This window comes from Lygodium microphyllum, chromosome 6 (genome assembly GCF_053477565.2).
Source record: "Lygodium microphyllum isolate KBCC chromosome 6, Lygodium_microphyllum_v1.1.10, whole genome shotgun sequence".
Lineage (NCBI taxonomy): Eukaryota > Viridiplantae > Streptophyta > Polypodiopsida > Schizaeales > Lygodiaceae > Lygodium > Lygodium microphyllum.
This window is the reverse complement of record NC_141140.1, coordinates 50,739,153-50,762,946: the sequence shown is the minus strand read 5'-3', so window position 1 is coordinate 50,762,946 and position 23,794 is coordinate 50,739,153. Positions and strand designations below refer to the sequence as shown.

The 23,794-nt window shown below is 44.6% G+C and overlaps 1 protein-coding gene across 3 annotated transcripts in view; it reads left to right on the top strand.

Annotated features, from left to right (window-relative positions):
* The first annotated feature begins 3,392 nt into the window (after positions 1 to 3,392).
* The window catches only part of LOC148034546 (uncharacterized), a 42,755-nt gene continuing 22,353 nt past the window's right edge, over positions 3,393 to 23,794 (top strand). The window contains exons 1-4 of one of the 3 annotated variants that reach the window (XM_087679482.1): positions 3,396 to 3,612; positions 3,799 to 3,910; positions 4,754 to 4,936; positions 5,124 to 5,192. In XM_087679482.1, coding sequence (XP_087535608.1) covers positions 4,808 to 4,936; positions 5,124 to 5,192 — 198 coding nt within the window. In that variant the 5' untranslated portion in view covers positions 3,396 to 3,612; positions 3,799 to 3,910; positions 4,754 to 4,807. Of the gene's footprint in view, positions 3,613 to 3,798; positions 3,911 to 4,753; positions 4,937 to 5,123; positions 5,193 to 23,794 lie in introns of all 3 variants that reach the window. The other 2 variants (XM_087679483.1, XM_087679480.1) reach the window with 2 other exon arrangements.

Below are 23,794 nucleotides of genomic sequence, written 5' to 3'. Positions count from 1 at the left end.
AAGGCATGACAAAGATTAAGCATTTAAAATCAACTTCCAAATACTCTACTAAAGGAGGCCAATATCCTCCTTTTGTATATAACCACTTGTTTATCCTAGCCCAATATCTAGGAAAACTTAGGGAGATAAAAGTAAGAGGTGTATCATGTAATAAAGCAATCCAAATTGCTCCATTGCATAATCCCAAGTTTCATGTTCTTCACCTTGCAATTGGGATGAAAGTGAGGAGGCATACTTCTCCTCCAAGTTCATATTTAAATCCCCTCCTAGTAGGCTCCTTGAGGAATCATGATTGCCTAGGTTAAGGCGTAAATATTTCCTTAGATGCTTTGTTATATCCATGAATATTTATTGATTCAAACATGCCATTTTCCTAGTTGATTAATATAACCAAAAATCTACTATGTTGTCTATATTAAGGATTTCTACATGATTTGAGAATGATCAAGCATCCAAAATTTCTTTCCTTTTCTCCTCTTGCAAAAAATATGCAATCGCAATAGTTGAGTCTAGTTTCACTTTTTCCATGCACCTTATGTTCCTACACCAACATCTCATCTAGGTTGAGATTAAGCACATATTTCCAAAATAAACTTTGTTTGATGCTTTCATTAAGTCACTCAACATTGAAAATAGCTATCTTAATTTGCTAGTGGGCCATTAGTTCCTTGAGCATCCACATTTTGAAGTCTTCCAAACCCTACATCCCCATACGCCAAGGCTCCTTGGACATTAAACCAAGCATTAACAAGAATCTCTTCTTCCTTTCCAATATGGTGATTTGAGTTGCAAATCACCCATGATTGCTAGCTACATATGAACAATAATGATTTGCAACAACATAATTAGAAGCCATATGTATTTTTGCATCCATCCCTCATCACTCCAAGTCTAACTAATTCAATGCTATTTTATTGAGTCTAGTAAATACATTAGCTTTCCCCCCTCTACCTTTAGGAATTACTACCTTATTTTAGAAGTTTCTAACCTATGAAATCTTGACCAATGCACTCCAAGGATCCTCCACCCTTTATTGTGATTTCTTTCCCTTACAGTCTCTAACCAATTGTCATCCCCCGTCTAAATATTTTTTAGAGCCTTGTGCTTAGTAACTTTTCCTCTAGCCTTCTACTTGTTTTTGAGTATATCTACCCATGACTCTCTATTGACAATGGCTTTGGTAGGATCACCATCATCAATATTAGAAAAACATTCTTGAAATAACGCCTCCATATCCCACAATTGTAGCATGCATCCACAAACTTACTCCACACCAGCTTATGTTTGAGTGCTTCAACATGCCCTACATTAATGTCCATGAATTGTGGTCTAGTTTCTCCTATTTCCACGAGGAGTCAAATTTCATTTTTAAATAGGCTTGTTGGAAGTGGTATACAAAAGTTTCCCCAAACATTTGGTAATGTCCAAAAGAAGATTTCAAAGCTATGTTGGAGCTCTGGGACTTCAACTTGCACACGACATTTTCGAATATTCTCTTTACTTGTCTCTAGTTGCCAAGGCATGATGTATTATAGGTCAAGCACCCAATTATAAATGCCATGAGATAAGGCTTTTTATGTTGCCTACTTTAGATCAAATATCACTTCAAATAAACATTTACATCCATAGCAAATCCAATCAATTCTTGAGTATATGAATGGACTAATCTATTCCTTTGGGAGGTTTTCTTATGAAGAAAACCAAAACAACACTTGTATTAAACTTGAGCACATTAGAGTAAATCTTGTCAACATCCAACACCACTCTTTTTGACAACACATTTGCTCTCTCTTCCAAGTCTTTTTGATTGACTCCACCAGGATGTCTAACACCAACTACGGGTTGGCCTTGAGCTTGAGCTTAAAGTTCTCCTTTGTATTGATAATTCCTCATTTGATATTTGCATTGCTCCCAAAGGAACATTTGATGGGTGCTCTCACTATCCACCACCTCCTCACTTTGCTTACACTTGTGAGGGTTAGTGCTAGCATTGCTAAGACCAGCTAGGTCGCTATTACCATAAACACTTTCCTCTTCCATGGCAACATCCTTTTATAGAGGAGAACCACTTGAGATAGGTTGCACACAAATAATCTCATGTAGCGAGATGTGCACAATGTGGTTGTAAAGAATTAACTATTAGTTACTGCACATTACCACCTTTCACTACATTCCCCTCTATTTTAGCTATTCAACATGCCAAAGAGATTGAAAATAATATTTTATAAAGGTTATAAGCATCCAAAAAGAAAGGAGATACTTGGAACATTATAAGATTTTTTTTTTGGTTTGCAAGCATTAGATATTTGAGAAATATACAAATTATCGGGCTAAAATAGCCCTTTTATTCTAAGCATCAAAAATTTGTAAACGATATCACACACACACACACACACACACACACACACACACACAGATATATATATATATATATATATATATATATATATATATATATATATATATAGAGAGAGAGAGAGAGAGAGAGAGAGAGAGAGAGAGAGAGAGAGAGAGAGAGAGAGAGAGAGAGAGAGAGAGAGAGAGAGAGAGAGAGAGAGAGAGAGAGAGAGAGAGAGAGAGAGGACATTAGAACACTTAATAAAGGAACTTCAAGAGAGAGAAGGCCCTATTAATTAAGAAATATAAGAAAGCTAACCAATCAATCTTACCATTGCCATTGTTTGAAAGCATAATAAATGGATGAAAACAAACCAATAAAAACTTTTCGTGTTTTGGAGATTTTTGGTTTTGTATTCTAAAGGGAAATGGTTTGGCTCCCTTACCAAGTTACCATGACAACACATAGAGCATGACCAACTTCATTACAATGAAAAAGGAATGGGCATACTTTCGTTGTCAAAGATGGATATTGGTATTGCACTGCTCGGGCAATTGGCCATTTGTCTTTCAAGTGGCCTATTGTTGGTCATCGATGAGTTTTTTTGACAATAGTTGTTGAAAATATTTGTACTCTTGTTGTAAATAAAGATGGAAGTGAAATATATCTTTAGAAGCTTGTCAGTCCCACCCAATTCTGAACCCATCCCATTAAGCGCATATAGATATTTGGGCAGGGGAGATCCCCGGGCCAGAAGTGTTTGTCACATAGGTAATGCGGACGGAATAGAGATTTAATGCATAGCATTTCAGACTTTGTTTTCCTCATCAAATTCGTCCGTCCTTAAGAAATTGAAAAGAAAGCACCAAATTTTATTATAAGGTGCAAAGACTCACCCATAAGGGGGAGGTTATACAACTGAGCCACCTTAGGAATCGAATTAAGCCAAGATGCATGCACACATTGCTGGTGTAAAACAGCTTGCCTATGAGGCTGTAACCAACCTAAGAATTATGTGAACCTTATAACCAACCTAAGAATAGGGCGAGCCTAAGAATTGTGTGAAGGGTAGAGGCCAAAGCCATTTGGAATTAGCCTAGCATTGATTAAGCACATTGCACCTAGCGTGTGGTACTTACTAACTATTGATCACGTGATCACTCATACACAGGCTCTTCTGGCTTTGAGTGTCTGACCGATTTTCTCCTGGTGCTGGGCTGTAGTCCTGAGCTGTAGTCATCGTTTCGTAAATAAACAAGAGCAGGGGCCTCCTGGTAAGAAACTCCAGTCTCTTGCCTTGCTTTTGTTACCCGAGTCCACAATCCTGTGCCTAATCAATCAATCAACCCATCCCAGAGAGACAATTTTACACTGATGGTAATGATTGCACTTTTGTTTGGGCAGTCACCACTTCGTAGCGCATCAGGTGTGATAACAGTGACTAAGGTTCTTGTTTTCAGGGGAGAATGCGGAAATCGCGTAATTGTTTCTGTACAAATTGCTTTGACTCTGGATGGCTATGGGAATAGAGCGCTATCCTCTGTTGCATATGAACTAAGACAGTGCACATGGGTACCATCAAAATCCAAGCATCATCTTAGCACAGATTGCAGAAGTTGTCTGCCTGGCTTGGACTTTCTGTAAATAGTGGTCTCGTATAACACCTTGCCATAAACATGCTTTGTTAATCCAATGCACATTTTATAACACATGCCCATGCCAAGTGCATTGTAGAGCATTAGAAATAACTTCTGCTGGGGTTTTGAACCCTGCTTTGAGGGTTTTCTCTGCATAGAAGCTTGCTGAAAGACAGAGGGCTACTAATTTTGAGATTGTATCTTTACCTTCAGCATCGCATAGCATGGACCACCTCTTCGAGTGTCCTTGATTCTTGTGTGCCTAGCTACTGCCTTCTACTTGGACCTTCACCTTTACTCCACCTTCTACAGTAGTTGGCTACCTATTCTACCACATTGTTGTACCTCATTTAGGTTCATAGTACTTGTGCATGCATTTTCATCATAATTGTGTTTTTACTTTTATCATTAGAGTATCAGCTTTCATATTTTTCTTTGAATTCATTCGTTCTTTGTGCTCTTTGATTAGCCCACTTGTTCACATATGGTATCATATCCTCACAAGCTCAACCTGGGGTGATGATGTGGATTGTTGCATAAACTTTCAAAGCTAGAAAAGGAATTGAGCATTGTTTTGGCTTCATGGAGTCACCATCGTGGAGTTGAAATGGGTGCTAGAAACTGTGACGTTCTTTGAAGTCTTTTGTCGAGCATATAACCTTTTTTCTATTAAAACTAAATGTTAAAACCAAAGAATCCTAACTGATATATTCTTCCCAATCTTTGGTTTCAATTCTCAGTAATAGACTCTTCTATTGTATACCATTTCTCTTGGCAGGCCCTTGTTTATCGCCTTGTTTTAACATTTGGTTTGATCAAAGTCCCCATCACCATGGAGACTTCAACTTCCATGAGCAATGGACCAGAACCTTCTTCATCCTCGACAAGCAATCTTCATTGCTTTTCAGATGAAGTTCAGGAGGGTGTGTTGCATTTCCAAATACTGAGGCTAGAAAAGCAGGTAGCTCTTTCTTTGTTTTTTAAAAGCTTCACAAAACTTTTGACAAGCACATACAGAAGGAGAGGCAGTGGGGAGAGGGGGAGTGAAAGCGACAGGAAGATAGAGATGAAAAGTGGAACAACAGGGCCAAACTTTCATACCCTTCAGTTGTTTCTTATTTTAACTACAGTGAGATGTTGACTTGCAGCTATATGTGTGGATTGGCTGCAACTCTGCAAAATTTGGCCAGTTATTTGCAAGCTTCCCTACACCGTTTGTAAGTATAGGGTCTTCATCATCTTCTTAGTACATTTTGAATTGCGAGCTAGACATGTGAATTAGGCTGTATAGAATACAGAGATACAGCTGTACTGGCTTGATTTAGATGCATGTGAATGCACTGCCATATGCCTCATTAAGGGTAGACACACAGCTGTATTGGCTTGATTTAGATGCAGGTACAGCTCCTTTAATGTTGTACTAATATACATTGAAGTACTAGCTAGTCATGTTAATTGTGCTATATACAATACAGATGCACAGCTGTACTACCTTGATACATATGCATGCACTGCCCATACATCTCTTTGAAACGAGCAGGAAGAATTGGGCCTTGCATCATGTGAACAAAGGGCCTTCACAGTTTTGGGGAAGTGTGACATATGCCAACCCTAGTCATGAAGTAGAGCTGTAAGCTTAAACAAACCCCAAACCCGCCCCCCCCGCCCCCCCCAACACACACACACACATACACCCCCACCCCAAAAAAAGGGACAAAAAATGTTGCAATCATGCAAGATTTGAAACAATGAATGAACTTAAGAAAAAGACCAAGATCACGCGAAAAGAAAGATCAAGGTTGTGTGAACCATCCTACATAATGAAATTGATATTCTTTTCAAGTTGACTTAGTGTTTTCATCTTCTTCTCATGCCTTCGTCCATGCCCGAACTTCAAGGTTGAAGAAGATCTCGTGATTGATTGGGATGTAGATGGAGAATGTTGATACCTTTGTTGATTGTTAGGTCTTCCACACGAAGGATGTGACTCTTTGTTAGCCAATAATGGCTAGCAAGGGCCCATTAGAGAAGGCATTGGATGTCTTTGAAGAAGAGGATGAACTTCATCGTGATTACCTTTGTTGTCTTGAAGGCGAATGGGTCTTTTCATTTGATCCATTGTGCCTTGTAAATTGGATTGGCTCCTTTTGGCTTCTCAACTCTCTTTAATTTGAGAACTTGCTCACAGACATTATGTGAAGAAATGCTCAAGGAGAGATAGAGAAAGACAAAGTGTATGGCAAACAAAGAGTGTAATGTAGAACTCAAGATGAATAAATGAATGAATGCTGTATGTTGAATATGTCACAAAGGGGCCTCAAACCTTTGCATCTTGACAATCAGGGATGAGGTGAGTTGAGCGTAGCGTCGATGACGTCGAGAACAACTTTGATAGCGTGTCATACTTGAGACAGATCTTGAAATGCAGCAGTAGCAGTTCACCAGTGTCACATTATGATGGCAGAAAAACACGTCTGGTAGGAGTAAATGCAAGGTATGATCAAGACAATGATGACATCGATGCTTCGGATGGTTCTCAAGGTTGGGTGGCTGCTGAGCGGCCTGTTGTAGTAGAAAACATAGATGCTGATGAAGAAGGCAGCTGGCAGGAACCTCAGGGGCAGTGAACAAAGAGGAATAAGCGATCAAATGTATGCAATAAAACTAGAATTTGAAGACTAGAAATGAAAGCTGAAAGCCAAAACACACTGCTTGTTTTCAGAGTGCAGCGAATACGAAAGCATATGGACAAGACTGAAAGACAATGAATACGAGAGAAGGGGGAGAGAGAAAAGAGACAAAAGGATGCAGAAATCTGCAGTCAATGAATGCTGAAATGAAGAAGGCAGATATACAAACAGGTTGTCAAAGTATCTCCTTGAGCCAATCTCTCTCACTACCCACAAGTGACTGTGGGCTGGCTGACTGCTGGCTATAAATAGCATGAAAAATAGTCAAAATAATCAGGGCGGCCAGCCAGAATTGGCTGACCAACAGCCAGATCTGGCCGACTGGCTGCGGCAGTCCGACTGCAACAATGAACTGCTCTTGAACTGCCATGTAGCACTGCCACCTGCCCCAATAAACAATGCTGGCATGTGGTGACTGCTGAAAATGCCCAGAATTGACAAGAAATGCGTAATTGTGTCTGAGAGAACCAACTATACCAATTGTAGCCTAACAATGTTAATCCAGGGGATGGCTAAATCTCTAACACCCCTTCTCAGATCGTGGACAAGGCATAATGCTTAGGGATTTGGAGTGTTGTTGTAGAACGACTTGAGAAAGTGTCTTCGTAAACAAATCTGCCAAATTGTCCTCTGTCTTTTAGTATACCACATCAATAGTTTCATCCGAGATCTTCTCGTGAATGAAATGGTATTGTATCTCAATGTGTTTTGACTTAGTATTAAGGTTTCGTGCCAAAGCAATGCAACTCTCATTGTCGCAATGAAGTGTTATATTAGGCTCCATAGAAGAAAGGGCAACTATGGGCTGCTTCTTGCTACTCCATGAGATAACTCTTGCACCCAAAGCAAAGCAATATCCTGCCATTGACCTCTGTTGGTCAATATTGCCGGTCCAATCTGAATCCACCTAGCTTATAAGAACCAAAGCTGATTTTCCAATACGTGTTGGATAATGAATTCCAAGAGCAAGGGTCCCTGTCAGGAACCGGAAAATCCTCATAGGAGCCTTCCAATGAACCACCTTGGTTTCACTCATGAACATTGGGAGATGAAAATCCCCCTCGAAGTCTGCCAAATATCATGACCTAAAAAGAAATGGAGAAGGTCCATATTTGTCATCTCTAACACCTTATGTAGTGCCTTGTTTGTTTGCTTGACCTTTTGGGTATGGTCACTTGTCAAGATCAGATCATCCACATATAGCATGAACAATGCATGCCCTCCAGCTGAGGTGTGGACATACTACTGGGGATTAAAAGAAGAATGCCGATACCCTAACTTCCCTTGGAGGAATGAGTATATCTTCTTGTTCCAAGCATGTGGAGTTTGTTTGAGGCCATAAAGGGCCTTCTTCAATATACATACTTGTCCATTGGATGAGGAAAACCCAAGAGCTTACTCAACATAGATCTCCTCCTTCAAATCTCCATTAAGGAAGACAAACTTCACATCAAGTTGAGAAACCAACCATCTCCTATGGTTGGCTAAGGCAAGAATGACCCTAATGGTAGCCATTCGAGTTGTGGGTCCAAAGGTGTCATGGAAATCCACCCTTTGCTACTGCGCGAAGCCCTTTGCAATGAGCCGCGCCTTTTACTCATCCAGAGTGCCATCACTATGGTCATAGTTGCCTGAAATGGTGATTCGGGTTGCTTGAAACAGAAATGTTTTAGTTCCAAAATGTGTTTTGGAACAAGCATTTTGGCAGACGGGGGTTTTGACCTTCTTTCAGGTCACAAACTGCATTTTGCCTTTCTGTTCCTTCTTGAATGAGCATTCCGTTTTCTTTCCCTTGCTATCCACCCTCTTTCTTAGCTAATCACTCTCCCTACCTGCTGTTTGCTCCACATCCTAGCCCTAAAACACGACATTCCTCGTCTTTTAGCTGCCCAATCCCTTTTCTTTTCTATCCATACTACTATGAAGAAGATTGTGGAGTCATTGCTAGGGTTTGTATTGAGGAAACATTGCTAGGGTTTGTATTTAGCAAAAGACACGAAACACAAGCAACTGGAGGCAATGAAGATGCTGGTGATGGCTTATGGATGCCAAATGTAGCTTGGAAGACTGTCTCACAGTGGGCGGCAGTTGTAGCAGGGGATGCTAGGCAGAGCAACAATAGTAGATGGAGTGGTAGTAGTCGATGGGGTTGGACAGCCATGTGTGTGTGGACTAATGGCTGAAATTTGCACTCACGGGTGATAAACCTGCACAGAAAGGGATTGAAACTGAATCGGGGCAACCTGTCTATTTGTAGATGAGGATGGACCCTCCCAAATTAGCGTTTCACTGAAGTCTCGCGAATCGTGTCTTGTTTTAGGGTTTTCATTAAATTAAGATTGTTTTGGGGCTGTCTAAGTGGCTAATTAGCATGGAATGCATTTCTTAGCTCAACACCTACTTCTAGCTGTTTTTCCTCAGATTTGATGCCGATTTTCATTGCTTCTAGCAAGCAATCCCTCCCCTCTCTTTGTCTTGCACTATTCACATTGATTCGAACAAGTTTTCCCCACTTTTGCTGCTGGTTTCCCTTGTTTCTAGCAAGGTACAACCATGGTGCAGGACACATTTTGGTGCCACATGTGCATCATTAGCGACTATGGAGGTAGTGGTGGCTTGAAGTGGTGGAATGCAACTATTGCCATGTCATACGCACGGGGAGTGCTACGCAAGTGAAGGATCATTTTGCTCGTGTTAGTGGTAAGGATATTGAGAATTGCCTTGATGTGTTTGATGATGTGTACGCTAGTTTAGAGCATTGGAGGTGGCAATGCCTTGTGGTTAGTATACCACGAGGATGATACTTCGTGGCCAAGTGCATGTTTTATGGTTCCATCTCCTCTCGTGGGTGGTAGTGCCCGAAAGAGGGGTAGTGTGTGTATGGATGTTGGTGGTAGTGCTTTTGCTAGTGTGAATGTCTCTACAGATATAGATGCAGAGGCCACTCAAGCTAGTGTAGGTGCTTCTGTTGAGGGTCCAGTTGCTTCACGGATCCCTTTGCCACATCTTGGGGTTGTGTAGGGTGGTAGTAACTCTTTAGTAGAAAGAACAAGTATTGCCAGAGTGCAGCGATGCGGAAGCGTAGGACAAAGACAGAGAGAGAATGAACACAGAGAGAAGAGAGAGAGAGAAAAGGAGACAGTGTAAACGAATAAAATTTGCAGTGTAGTATGCTGTATAAGAATGCAGAAACATACACGGGGGCAGAGGAAATATCTGCATATGTCTTCGACTTGATGATCTCGATCTCCGTCAGTCCGAGCACAGTCTGTCTCAGCCAACAGATCTCAAGACTAGAATCTGAAGTGAATAGATGTTGGAATGTGCCACAAACCGGCTATAAATAGCCAGAAAAATAGGAAATAACTGCATCAGGTCGGCCCGACTGCAGTAAACTGGCCGACTATGCAGTTTGACTGGACAGAACTGTTGTCCGATTGCCCAGTGCCATGTGGCATCCTACTGTACTATTGACGTGTCCTGTGCGTTGACGTGAAACTTGCTGTACTCTACTGTCCAGTGACTGTCTAACATCCCCTCTCAAATCTTGGATGGGTCAAAAGACTGAGGGATTTGGAATGTTGCCGAAGAAGAGCCTGGGGAAGCGCCTTCGTAATCAAATCTGCAAGATTATTCTCCGTCTTGCAGTACTCCACACCAATGGTCCCATCTAGAAGCTTTCCTGAATGAAGTGATATTGGATCTCAATGTGCTTCGTCCGGGCATTGAATACAGGATTTCGTACCAAGGCAATGCAACTCTCATTGTGGCATCGCAGAAGAGTAGGACGAGTCTAGGGGCAGCCAAGCTACTCCAACAATCTCTGAAGCCACACAACCTCACATGTGGTGGAAGATGCAGCCCGATACTCCGCCTCAATAGAAGAAAGGGCTACCGTGGGCTGTTTCTTGCTACTCCAAGAGATAACACCTGTACCCAAGGTAAAACAGTAGCTTGTAGTAGACCGTCGGTGGTCCACATTGTGAGCCCAATCCGAGTCACTCCAACCTGCAAGAACCGGATCGGAAGCATCTGTACCTGCGGGATAAGAAATCCCTAAGTTAGAGGTTCCCTCAAATATCGAAGAATCCTTAGGGCAGCTTGCCAATGCACCTGTTTGGGTTCAGTCATGAACCCTGCCAAAAGACCCACAACAAAACAAAGATCAACACGAGAGTTGAAAAGCCAAATCAAGGATCCAAGCAACTGATGGTAGTATGAAGCATCCATCACGGGAGAATCTCAGTATGAAGTGGCCTTCCAGTTCGGATCCATAGGAGTAGTAATGGGCTGACAAGTCTCCATCTCAAAAGTCACCAAGAGCTCCTAAATGTACCTTTGCTGAGAGATGAAAATCCCCCTTTGAGATTGATAAATCTTGTGACCCAAGAATAAATGAAGAAGCCCCAAATCCGTCATCTTGAATGCCTGATGTAAAGCTGTCTTGGTCTCTCAGACCTTTTGTGCATGATCCTGTGAGAGTGCGCAACGGAAGAAGAACACGAACAGAGAGGAGAGGAGAGAGAAAGCAGGGAATGAAGGAAGAAAGTCTGCACTGACTGAGATGAATGCTGAATACACTGAAATGGACAGAGCAGTCCCTGCACGCAGCCCGGAGCGTCAGTGAGGGCACCAGAACAGACTGGAAGCAATGGCAGCACCAATGCCGGAGACGGAGATGACGGAGACAGTGCTGAACCTGCAGAATACAATGCTGGAATGACTGGGGGGACTGCTATATATAGCCCCCAGGCCAGTAAACTGGCCGACCTGCCAAATCTGGCCGACCTGGCCAGATTTGGCCGACCAGCCAGACTTTGGCCAGATCTGGCCGACTTTGGCCAGATCTGGCCGACCTGCCCAGTAAACTGGGCCGACTGCACAATAACAGCCCAGTATGGGCTGTGTGACTCCCAAAGGCTGCAGACTGACAAGGACAGCCACTAAAAGACTGATAGAGCTCCTCTGTCTCGTGTCAGACTCTGACAGGAGCTCACAACCAGGAGATGACAGACTGAGAATGATAAAGAGCAGGCTAACACCCCCTCTCAGATCCTGGGAGGGTCTGAAGACCCAAGAACCGCATGTGATGAAGCAAAGAAGCCTGAGGCAAAGGCTTCGTAAAGAGATCAGCTGCATTGGCCGCCGTAGGACAATAGACCACCACCAGCTCCGAATCCACGATCCGCTCTCGAACATAGTGATACTAAACCTCAATGTGCTTCGTGCGAGCATGAAACACCGGGTTCTTGGCCAAAGCAAGAGCACTCTGGTTATCCACGCGCAGCTCCGTAGGTCCGGTCTGGGAAAAGCCAATCTCCGCCAGTAAGCGACGGAGCCAAACTGCCTCCATAGCGGTCGAACATAGGGCCTGATACTCAGCCTCTGTAGAAGAAAGGACCACAGTAGGCTGCTTCTTGCTGCTCCAAGAGACAGCACCGGATCCAAGGGTGAAAGCATAACCTGTAGTGGATCGTCTCGAATCCACATCACCTGCCCAATCAGAATCACTCCATCCAGAAAGAGTAATCCCATCTCCATACATGATCCCGAAGGATCGAGTCCCCTGTAAATAGCGAAGAACCCGCAAGGCTGCCTGTCAATGATCCTGGGTAGGAGTCTGTATAAAAGAAGACAATAAAGCCACCACAAAAGAGATATATGGCCTCGTGTGAAGCAGCCAGATAAGAGAGCCGACAAGGCACCTGTAACGAGTGGCATCTATAAGGGGAACTCCAGCTGTCAAAAGCTTGGACTCTGGGTCCATGGGGCATGAGATAGGCCGACACGCAGCCATATCAAACTCCGAAAGAAGCTCGGAAATGTACTTGTGCTGTGAGATAAAAATGCCCTGTGCCATCTGATAGATCTCCAGGCCTAGAAAGAAGTGAAGGATCCCTAGATTCGTCATGTCAAACTCCTGTTGAAGAATGGACCGAGTATGCTCCACCTGCTGAGTGTCGCTCCCTGTAATGATAAGATCATCCACATACAAGATAAGGAACGCAGAAAGAGAATCCACAACCCGTAAGTAGAGGTTGGGATCATAAGCGGAGCGCGCAAAGCCACTCTGTAGAAAGAAGCGGTCAATCCGCTGGTACCAAGCACGAGGAGCCTGCTTCAAGCCATAAAGAGCCTTCCGCAGCCTGTAGACATGATCCTCCTTCCCTTGCACAAGAAAACTAGGAGGCTGTGAAACATAAATCTCCTCCTCAAGAACGCCATTCAGAAAAGTAGACTTGACGTCCATCTGATAAACAGACCAACGGTGGTGAGCAGCAAGAGCCAAAAGAACGCGAATGGTGGACATCCTGGCTGTAGGAGCAAAAGTCTCAAAGTAGTCCAAGCCTGCGCGCTGTGCAAAACCCTTGGCAATAAGCCTAGCCTTATGGTTGTCCAAGGAGCCATCTGCAAGATACTTGGTCTTAAAGACCCATTTCACACCTATCACCTTCCGTTTCTCGGGACGTGGAACAAGCTCCCAAGTATGGTTTCGCTCGATGGAATCGAGCTTGGCCTGCATAGCCTGTCTCCAAATATCCTGTGCAAGAGCCTCCTCCACAGTGGAAGGCTCGGAATCTTGAAGAATCTGTGACATAAGAGCATAGTTCACACATAGTGAACTATCCCGCTGGGCCTGTAAACGTGCTGATCGATGTGGACCTGTAGAAGAAGCAGGAAAGTGAGTAACACCTGAATCCTGCATGAGCCGGCGATACCATAAAGGAATCCTGAGAGACTCTTGCTGCTGTGAGGGAGACCGGGGGGTCTCCGGAACCTGCAAAGCACCCAAATCGGAGAGGGACTCCCCCTCACCGAGTGAAGGTAGATCCTCCGCATCAGAAGAAGGTTGTGTATCCCGTGAAGATCCCGAAGTGGAGATGGAAGAGCTCGTAGAAGACGGAGTCAGATCCACCAAAGGGGAAAGGGAAGCCGAAGGAGGAGGAATAGGGGGGGTGCTAAGGGGTATCCTGGAAGGAAGTGAAGGTAGAGAAGGTGGGGGGGGGGGGGGGGGGTCCGTCGATGACGAAGAAACATCTGAAATGGAACCATCAATCGGATCCTCAGAGGCGGAAGCCTCATCAAAGATCACATCCCTGCTCACCTCAACCTTCCGCGTCGTCGGGTCGTAGAGCCGATATCCCTTCGTGGTCGTGCTATAACCAACGAAGATAAGCTTTCTCGACTTAGAGTCGAACTTCGCCTTCCTCTTCTTCTTGTCCACATGGACAAAAGCATCGCATCCAAAGATGCGAAAATGGGACACGGAAGGCTTCTTCCCAAAGAAAGCCTCATACGGAGTCATGTCCTGTAACGCCGAAGTCGGAGAGCGGTTGCGAATATGCACCGCTGTAGCCACCGCCTCACCCCAAAGGAAATGAGGAAGACTCCTATGCTCCAGCATAGATCGGGCCATCTCCACCATGGTCCGATTCGCACGCTCCACCACACCATTCTCTGATGGTGTGTTCGGATGGGAATACTCCACCCGAATACCATGATCCGTGCAAAACTGAGAGAAAAGGTGAGAAGTGAACTCGCCACCGTGATCAGCTCGAACGCCACGAACCTTGGAAGTTGTTTGGGTCTCCACAAACACCTGCCACTCACAGAAACGGGAGTACGCCTCGCTCTTGTACTCCAAGAAATAAGGCCACACATAACGACTAAAGTCGTCCACAAGCAACATCAAATACCTGGCCTTCCCAAGGGAGGCCGTGCCTATAGGTCCGCAAAGGTCGGTGTGAACCAACTCAAGCGGAGAAGTAGCCCTCCTAGAAGCAACCTGAGGGCGAGGCTGCCTATGCTGCTTGCCCCTCAAGCAGCTAGGGCACAAAGTGTGAAGAGGAGGGAAATCAGGAAGTCCCTCCACCATCTTCCTCCTAGAAGCCCGCCGAAGAGAATCGAGGTTCAAATGACCATACCGAGCATGCCAAAGCAGCCCAATCTCATGGGAAGTCCGCGCAGCCAAGGCTGTGAGCGTATAAAGCCCACCCTCCTGTGTACCTGTCCAAAGAGCATCACCTGTAGAAGCATCCTCCACTGTGACTGCATCCTGTGTAAAAATGACTTGGGTACCTAGCTGAGTAAGGGCATGCACAGATAATAGGTTAAAACCCAAATCAGGAACATAGAGAACTTTGGCGGAGGAAGACCGCCTGTCAGAAAACATAGGTAAAGTCCCCACGCCTCGAACAGGGATTGTAGAATTGTCACCAATGGTGACGGTACCCCCTTTGGAACGAAGATCCTGAAGCCAATCCTGACGGAAGGTCATATGTGAAGATGCTCCACTGTCGACGAGCCAAGGCTTCTCCTGTGTGGTAGAAGCTAGGGCTGTATCCTCCTCAACGAAGACATGCACAAACGCAGATTCTGTTGTGGCTGGGGCCGCCTTCGAGTCCTTCTCCTTAGGCTTCAAATGGGGATACTTCTGCCAACACTTCTCCTCGGGATAAGTGCCCTTCCCACAATGGGGACACTTGGGCTTCTTCTCCTTCGCATCCTTCTTGTCCTCCTCCTTCTTGTCCTTGGCCTTCTCCTTCTTTTGTTTCTTCTTCTTGCCGCCACCTGTGCCGACCGTAAATGCCTTGGTGGAGCCACTGGCTCCCACCTCTTTGAGTCGCTCGTCATGCTCCAAGACAAGCGGGGAAAGCTCCTCCCATAGGAGTGTCTCACGGGTCCTTGAGGTGATGAGGCTGGTATAGAAGACATCATAACGGGGTGATGGCAGCTGAGTCAACAGAATCATCGCCATATCCTCAGACGATATCATACGACCAAGAGAGGCTAACTCGCCTCGCATATCCTCCATCTTCGTGATGTGCTCCTTCATGGAAGGAGAATCATCAAGACTGAGCATCCGCAACTTCTTCTCCAAGGAAATCTTGTGGGCAAATGTCTTGTGCTGATACAAAGACGCAAGCTTCTTCCACACTTCCGCCGCAGTCTGTAACCTGTGAACATGTACAAGAACGGAATCATGGAGACTCATAAAAAGAAAGGAACGGGCTCGAGAGTTGAGCCTATCCCATAAGGCTGCACGGTCCATAGAGGTGCCATCGGACGAATCCGCGGGGGGACGGTCGATGGGTGAAGAAACAAGCTCCCAAAGGTCAAATGTATCGAGGATGCAGGCCACCTTGCATGACCAGAGGGAGTAGTTGGAACCATCCAACTTATCTTCCTTCGGAAAGGAAGGGAGAATCGGCACCTGAATAGAGGGAATCAAGGAAGGCATCCGCACATCTGAAGCAATCTTCACGGAAGAGACCTTCGCGGTAGATGGAACCCTTTGAGATGCATGGACTGAAGAAGGACGAGTGCGAGGAGGTTCTTCCCGACGTCGAACCTCATGATAATCCCGCCTCCGCTCAGAGGAATGATGAGAAAGAAGTTCATCCTCTGAGTTATCAAAGCTTGAAAACTGGTAAGACATCTTCCAATTTGCAAAATACCAAAGAAAGTTGTGCCGATGTCGAAATATGACCAGCAATGTGGTCACCAACCACCAAGACGCAGGCTGAGAATGCCTACATACACCTGGATCTGCAAAACGCAAAGATAACTGATGATGATCACCAGAAAAGAGACCACCAGCACCAGGAAACAGCCAGGAAAGGAGTCGCCAGCAGGAAATGTGCCACCTGGAGTGGAAGCGACCAGCAGAACAGCAAAACGCAGCCTGTAGATGAGTCGCCCAGCAGAAGGAGGGACAGCCTGGTGGAAAACGCAGGGTTGTTGCGTCGCTGGATGACGTGGCAGCCTCTGTAGACAGCGTGGACAGAAAACGCAGGCTGAAGAGCCTCCAGAAGAAGTCGCCTGGCAGTTGTTGATCAGATGGCAGCAGCAGTAAGGTATCTCACTCCTGAGGGTATGTCCTCCGTGCTCTCAATCAGGTGATGATACCATGTGAGAGTGCGCAACGGAAGAAGAACATGAACACAGAGGAGAGGAGAGAGAAAGCAGGGAATGAAGGAAGAAAGTCTGCACTGACTGAGATGAATGCTGAATACACTGAAATGGACAGAGCAGTCCCTGCACGCAGCCAGGAGCGTCAGTGAGGGCACCAGAACAGACTGGAAGCAATGGTAGCACCAATGCCGGAGACGGAGATGACGGAGACAGTGCTGAACCTGCAGAATACAATGCTGGAATGACTGGGGGGACTGCTATATATAGCCCCCAGGCCAGTAAACTGGCCGACCTGCCACCGACCAGCCAGATCTGGCCGATCTGCCACCGACCAGCCAGATCTGGCCGACCTGCCCAGTAAACTGGGCCGACTGCACAATAACAGCCCAGTATGGGCTGTGTGACTCCCAAAGGCTGCAGATTGACAAGGACAGCCACTAAAAGACTGACAGAGCTCCTTTGTCTCCTGTTAGACTCTGACAGGAGCTCACAACCAGGAGATGACAGACTGAGAATGATAAAGAGCAGGCTAACAGATCCCCTGTCAGAATCAAATCATCAACATACAACACAAACAACACATGACCAACCTCGGAAGTGTGCACATAAACTGCGGATCAGCCTTGGAGTGCCGATATCCCAACTTCGACTGAAGAAACGAGTCAATCTTCTCGTTCCATGCACGCGGAGCCTGCTTGAGGCCATACAAGGCCTTCTTTAACCTGTAAACTTTCCCATCCGAGGATCCAAAGTGAGGAGGTTGCTCAACATAGATCTCCTCCTACAAGTCACCATTTAGAAAGGCCGACTTCACATCCAACCGAGACAGGCTAGCTTTTATGGCAAAAAACGAGTAAACTCATTAGACATAAATTCACCTCCCTTGTCTGAACGCAACGTCTTCAGTCGCCATCCAGAACGGTTCTCCTCAAAGAGAAGCCAATCCTTGAAGTGAGAGAAAGCCTCTGACTTCAAAGTCAAGAAATAGGCCTAAGTCATCCTGCTATAGTCATCTACGATCAACATGAAGTACAGGCTCCCCTTCAAGGCCTCAGTTCATATCGGGCCACAAAGATCCGTAGATACAAGCTCCATGGGTGAAGTAGACCGCCTAGAAGCTTTGTTGGGAATCGCATCCCGATGTAGTTTCCCATGAATGCAGGAGACACATAGCTGATGGCTCACCACTATGTTCGGGACAAATGACCCTCGCGATGCCTTCTGAATGTACTCGTAGTTCAGGTGGCCAAACCGAGCATGCCATAGCTTGGATTGTGTCTGAGAAGTAAGAAGAAGAGAGGTAAGAGCTGGGGAAGATTTCAACTTGTAGATGCCACATCGTCCTCATACCCTGCAGAGAGAACCTTCCTCGATCCACAATCAAGGACGTGAATAGTATCACTGTCAAACTGCACTAAGAGACGAAGAGCACAAATCTTACGGACTGAAAGCAAATGATACCCCAAGCTTGGCACATGCAACACCTCGGAAGTGTGGGTACCACCACATCCATCTAGAATAAGTTGCATCTCACCCTGCGTAGCAATAGACACAGAAGAGCTATCGCCAATGAGAATCGGCCCATGCAAAGGTCGTAAATGGGCAACACTATCGGAAGGAGTTATGTGCCGTGAGGCACCACTGTCCACAATCCACTCTCGAGCTTGGGGGGCTGTCATCGCAGCATCAGAAGTCTTCGATGTAGAGTCCTCAATGACTGCTAAGTGTAGAAAAGCAATTGATGAGGGTGCAGCCACCGCTTCAGAATCCTTCGTGTCATTCTTCTTGGTGTCTTTCTTGTCTTTGTTGGGGCAATTCTTCTTCCAGTGACCGGTCTTACCACAAATATGACAAGTCGATTCCTTCTCCTTGTCCTTCTTGGATTTGTTGTTTTGTACAAGTACATGGATCAGATTGTAGAGGTGCTCGACAAAAACATCTTCTTGTTTCGAGATAAATAAGTGAATCAATGACCATTCATTCCAATTTCACCTTTTTAATCATATGTATGAATCTATAATTTGTCATGATTCATAATTCATATTGCTATGTGGATAATAGGTTAGCTTTTATATATATTATAGAGTGTAGGACATTCGCCTAGTGTGGAATAGGAGATGGGATTGGTTTCACAAATCAATCCATGTTGTGACACATTGCTTGCATCCTCTTTAGCATAACGAGGATCAAAATGCAAGTGAAGAGCTCGAAGAGGGGATGCAAGATTATTTTAGAAAGTGGGCTGATGCAGATGTTTCCATCATTATGCGACTTGAGGATGATCTCCTCAAGTTTTGTAATCACAATCTCTCATTTGCACGCCCCACAATAGAGTTACATGAGATATAGCTCTAGTCTATGTCTTGGTTGGAGAAGTATTGAAATTGTGCTTTGACATTAGTGAGTAAAGTTTAAACAATAAACATGTTACATGATATATCATACAGTGATACATGTAAGTTGTAACATAAATAAGTGTGCTGAATTTTTTCTTATTCTTTTATTGGAATTTGGCAAAAAAGGATAGCTATTCGTGTTCTCTCGTAGGATTGTGGTAGTAGACTTCTTGAGAGAAATCGGAGCATGTGGACACTGTTTCACACCAAAAAGAGAAATAGGTTGAAGATTGCTCAGCTTGAGAGATTGGTTTTTTAGCATTGTAACTTACATTTGATTGAGAATTCAGGTTACACACTTGACCCAAAGCAAGTATATGTAGATAAGATTGACATATAGAAGGTGGAGGACATTTCTACCATTCCAGAGGATGAGATAGATATCTACAAAATGCTATATGAGGAGGTGTCTGCACCTTCGCATCAGACACGGTCCAAGCGTACATTAGCTAGAGCGAGAGGATCTCAACTTTAATGTGGAGCTGCTTCTACCGATACAACTCTAGTGGCAAATGATGATGATGATGCCTCCTCTTCCTTTAGTAGCAGTACTAGTGCTCATGCTAGTAGCTTTGAGGAGGCTGAGACAAAGATGGCTTTGGATGATGCACTTAGTGACTCATATGAGTTATTAGATGACAGATCATGATATGATGATTCATAGACTTGTACTTTGCAGACTTGCTGTTAATTGATTATGCAGATTCATGTTTATGGTTCAGTGGCATTTGGATGACTCATGACTCATGACTCATGACTCATGACTCATGAGATACTATGATACACCATACATCATATGTCATAGTTGTATTTCTTTTTCACATACTGTTTACTGCGTTACGACTCACGAGTACTCTCTTTTTCGAGTCTATATGACATAATATAAGTCTATGATTGTTCACTTTTGAGCCTTCAATCTTGAGTTTACTGTCTATGACAAGTTACAATTTACTATCTTAAAATCAATCATGATTCGTGTATACTTTAAACTTGTCAAATCTCGATTCTCTTCTAATTTCTAATGTTGTATTGTTGAAGAATTTTAGTGTTTTGATATAGAGGTTCAACTAATAAGTGGTGTTACTCTATCATATATTTATAGTCATATTATTTGAATGTGTATATTTTTACTTTTATACCTATATTTTTTGGATTCCCGTTTCCCTGTGCTGTTTCGGACTAGGCCCAAACTCCCATTTCATGACTTTGAAACACGTTTCTATTTTGGCGTTTCTAGAAGTTCTGGCAACTATGGTACTTTGTCTTAAAGACCCATTTGATGCCAATCAAGTGCCATTTCGCTCAATAGCATCCAACTCCTGCTTCATACCTTCTTTCAATGCTGTGATTGTAAAGCCTCCTTCATGGAGGTGGGTTCCCTATCCTGCATAGCACGAGTCGTTGAATAATAGTTAGTACAAACAAGCTTGATGGAATGTGCCTAGTTCTTTGAGAGCACCAGGAGCCATCTTGCAGATTACCACTCTTGAGGGACTCCCTCAATTTGTGAATCATTAATTGTAGCATGAGCCCAACGAGGAGGCCGATACTCCTCTCACCACTCTGTCTCTGTTGAAGTCCTCGGAATATCCACTGGATTGATGCAATGGGTGAATCCAATAGCGAAGCAATCTCCTCCTCCCTGGAGGGTTGAGCCTTAATAGGAAGGGGCTTCAAAGGCATTGGAGTAGGTATCTAACTGTCACCTGGATCTCCAAGGAGGGGATGCTCAACACCCCCCTCTATAGTTGGAAACTCCACATTTTGAACATCTTGACTCATGTGTACCTCCCGAGAAGTGGGATCATAAAGCGTGTATCCTTGGGACTGCAAGCTATAACATTGATCTATATAAGTTTGTCGAAAGAAGCTCTTATTGGGAATAGTATCTCTATGTTGCTTGCCATGAAGGCAAGATACACATGGTGGGTGGCTCACTCCAATCTCTAGCAATCCTCGCACTAGTTGACCACGAGTTATCTTCCGAAGGTATTTGTAGTTGAGGTGACTAAATCGAGCATGCCATAGCTCAGTTCGACTTTGAGAAGAAAGAAAAAGAGAAGAAAAGGTGGATGAAGATTGCATCTTGTAGACTCGATTGTCCTCATGACCTGCACAAAGAACTTGTCTAGAAACTCCATTAAGAACTTGGAAGGAATCCTTATCAAACTTGACTGCCAAACCAGGAGCAGAGATCTTGCTCATTGAAAAAAGATGATATCCTAAACATGGCATATAGAGCACCTTTGATGTGTGGGCACCACCCTGCCTATCCTGAATCAGTTCCATATCACCTTTTCCTTTGATCGGACTGAAGAGTTGTCACCTATGAGAATTTGCCCATGCATCTGACGCATATGGGCAATACCATTTGAGGGAGTCATGTGGTGGAAAGCACCACTGTCCACAATTCACTCATGAGACTATAGGGCCATCATCGCTCCATTAGTGGGCCGTCAAAGGAACATTCTCTATCACCTCCAAATGGAGGAAGGTTGCTGATGCTTCTTCCAATGACCTGTCTTACCACAGATGTGGCAAGTAGATTCCTTGGCTTTATGTTGCTTGATCTTCTTGTCTTTCTTGTTGTTGTTGTTCTTTTCCTTTTGTAGGGAAGATTGACCGATCAAAGCCTTCGGCTCGAGAGCGTTCTGACCTTTGAGTTGTTCCTCTTGGTCCAAAACCATTGGGACCAACTCCTCTCACTTACGGGTCCCAGTTTGCCTTGAAGCAATAAAGGTAGAACAGAATGCACTGAATAGAGGTGGTAAATGGAAAGAAGAGTTGTCGCCATGTCCTCTGAGGTAATTATCTTCCCTGTGTTTTGGATTTGCGTCTATAATTGCTAAAGCTTATTGATATGCTCCCTTATAGAAGAAGACTTTTTGGGACTCCAATTTTTCATATGAACCTCCAGAGACGTCCACTTCATAATGATCATTCAATTGTACATTTGAGCTAACTCGATCCATAGCTCCCGAGCCATGATCAAGTGCTCGATGTGAGCAATAATAGCTGGAGAGAGAGAGAGAGAGAGAGAGAGAGAGAGAGAGAGAGAGAGAGAGAGAGAGAGAACAGATGCATGCATTCAATTTATCCCAATGTGTGTGTAAGTTCATCAACTCGGCTTTCTCATTAGCAAAAAACTTGGAGGCATTACGGCTTGTAGGATGGTCTATAGCCTTGGTCACGAGCTCTACCAAATCATAGGACTCCAAGATGGCAAGCATCATTACTTGCCAAATGTAGTAATTCTTCCCATCTAGCTTTTGATTTGAAGGAAGACTCGGTAGGACGGGGACCTTAAGGTCCATAATAGCCTAAAACTCCACATCAAGTTTGGTAGACATTGTCAACGGAATAACTTGCAAAAAAACAAGGGCAGTTCCCTCTAACTCTGTGCATTGTGCCCATGCTTGCTAGGGCTTCTTCCACTCATCCTCAGCGAGTTTCAATTGTGGGAGGCAATGAAAACTCAAAATCTGCTTTGAAAGGGCTGAAAACGCAGCTTTTCTCCTTCACCAACAGCAAAAACCTATAAAAAACAGCAACTTCGCTCCTTCCCCGCACTTCACATGTTCGCCTCAGCCCCCAAGTGCTGAAAACGCAAACTCTTGTCGCAAGGAAACCTCCCATTCAAGTTTTCCCATGATCAATCAGCCCTTCTACATTGCTTGTCAAAAGATGACGTACCAACGAGATAGTACTGTTTGCAGGGAGGAACACTGAGTGAACTCGGCAAACATGGAGAAGAGAAGAGAAGAGAGAAGAAACTCTCATGAATGGAATGATGAAGTTCTGAATCATGGAGTGAATGTCATACAAGGGAACAAGGGTGTCGTAGCACAAGGAAGATGATGAAGACAGCCATGAACCACGAACCACAATGTCCTCTTGAAGGGGTGTGAGGGCAGTGGAGAGGCTGGAGAGGAGAGTTGATGGACTGAATGAATCAGCCGTAAGGAGTGAATGAGAGAGTGGCCTATAAATAGGCACAGTCAGTCTAGGATGGTGCTCCTTTTGTCAGAGTGCAGCGGTGCGGAAGCGTAGGATTGAGAGAGAGAGAATGCAGAGAGAGAGAAGAGAGAGAAAGAGAGTGGAAGATGAAGATCTGCTATATAAAGTGTGCTGTATACAAAGATATGTAGATATATACACGGGCGCAGTGCGCTGGACTGCGTGTCTCCACCTCGACGATGCAATTTACTGTTCACCTCGAAGTCTGCTGCAGTCTGCACGATCTCCTGTCTGAAATCTGCAAACAGAGACAGAATCTGCGCGAGCCACCAGCCTTTAATCTGCGAGCAGAAGAATGTATACAGACTGCTGAAAACTCGGCTATAAATAGCCAGAATTAGGGCGCCAAAAATAGACAGGTTGGCTAGCCGATTGATGCAGAATCAGGTCGGACTGCCACATGGCAGTCCGACTGCACCTGAACAGGATCTGATCGCTAATACCCTCTCTCAGAGCCTGGGCGGGGCAGAAGCCTGAGGGATCTGGCATGTCTCCGAAGTAAAGCCTGGGGAAGTGCCTTCGTAAACAAATCTGCAAGATTGTCCTCCGTCTTGCAGTACTCCACAGTGATGGTCTCATCCAGAAGCTTCTCTCTGATAAAGTGGTACTGGATCTCTATGTGCTTTGTCCGGGCATGAAAAACAGGATTCCATGCCAAGGCAATGCAACTATCATTGTCGCATTGCAGCAAAGTAGGACGAGTCTGGGGGCAGCCAAGCTCCTCCAACAATCTCTGAAGCCACACAGCCTCACATGTGGTGGAAGACGCGGCCCGATACTCCGCCTCAGTTAGACGAAAGG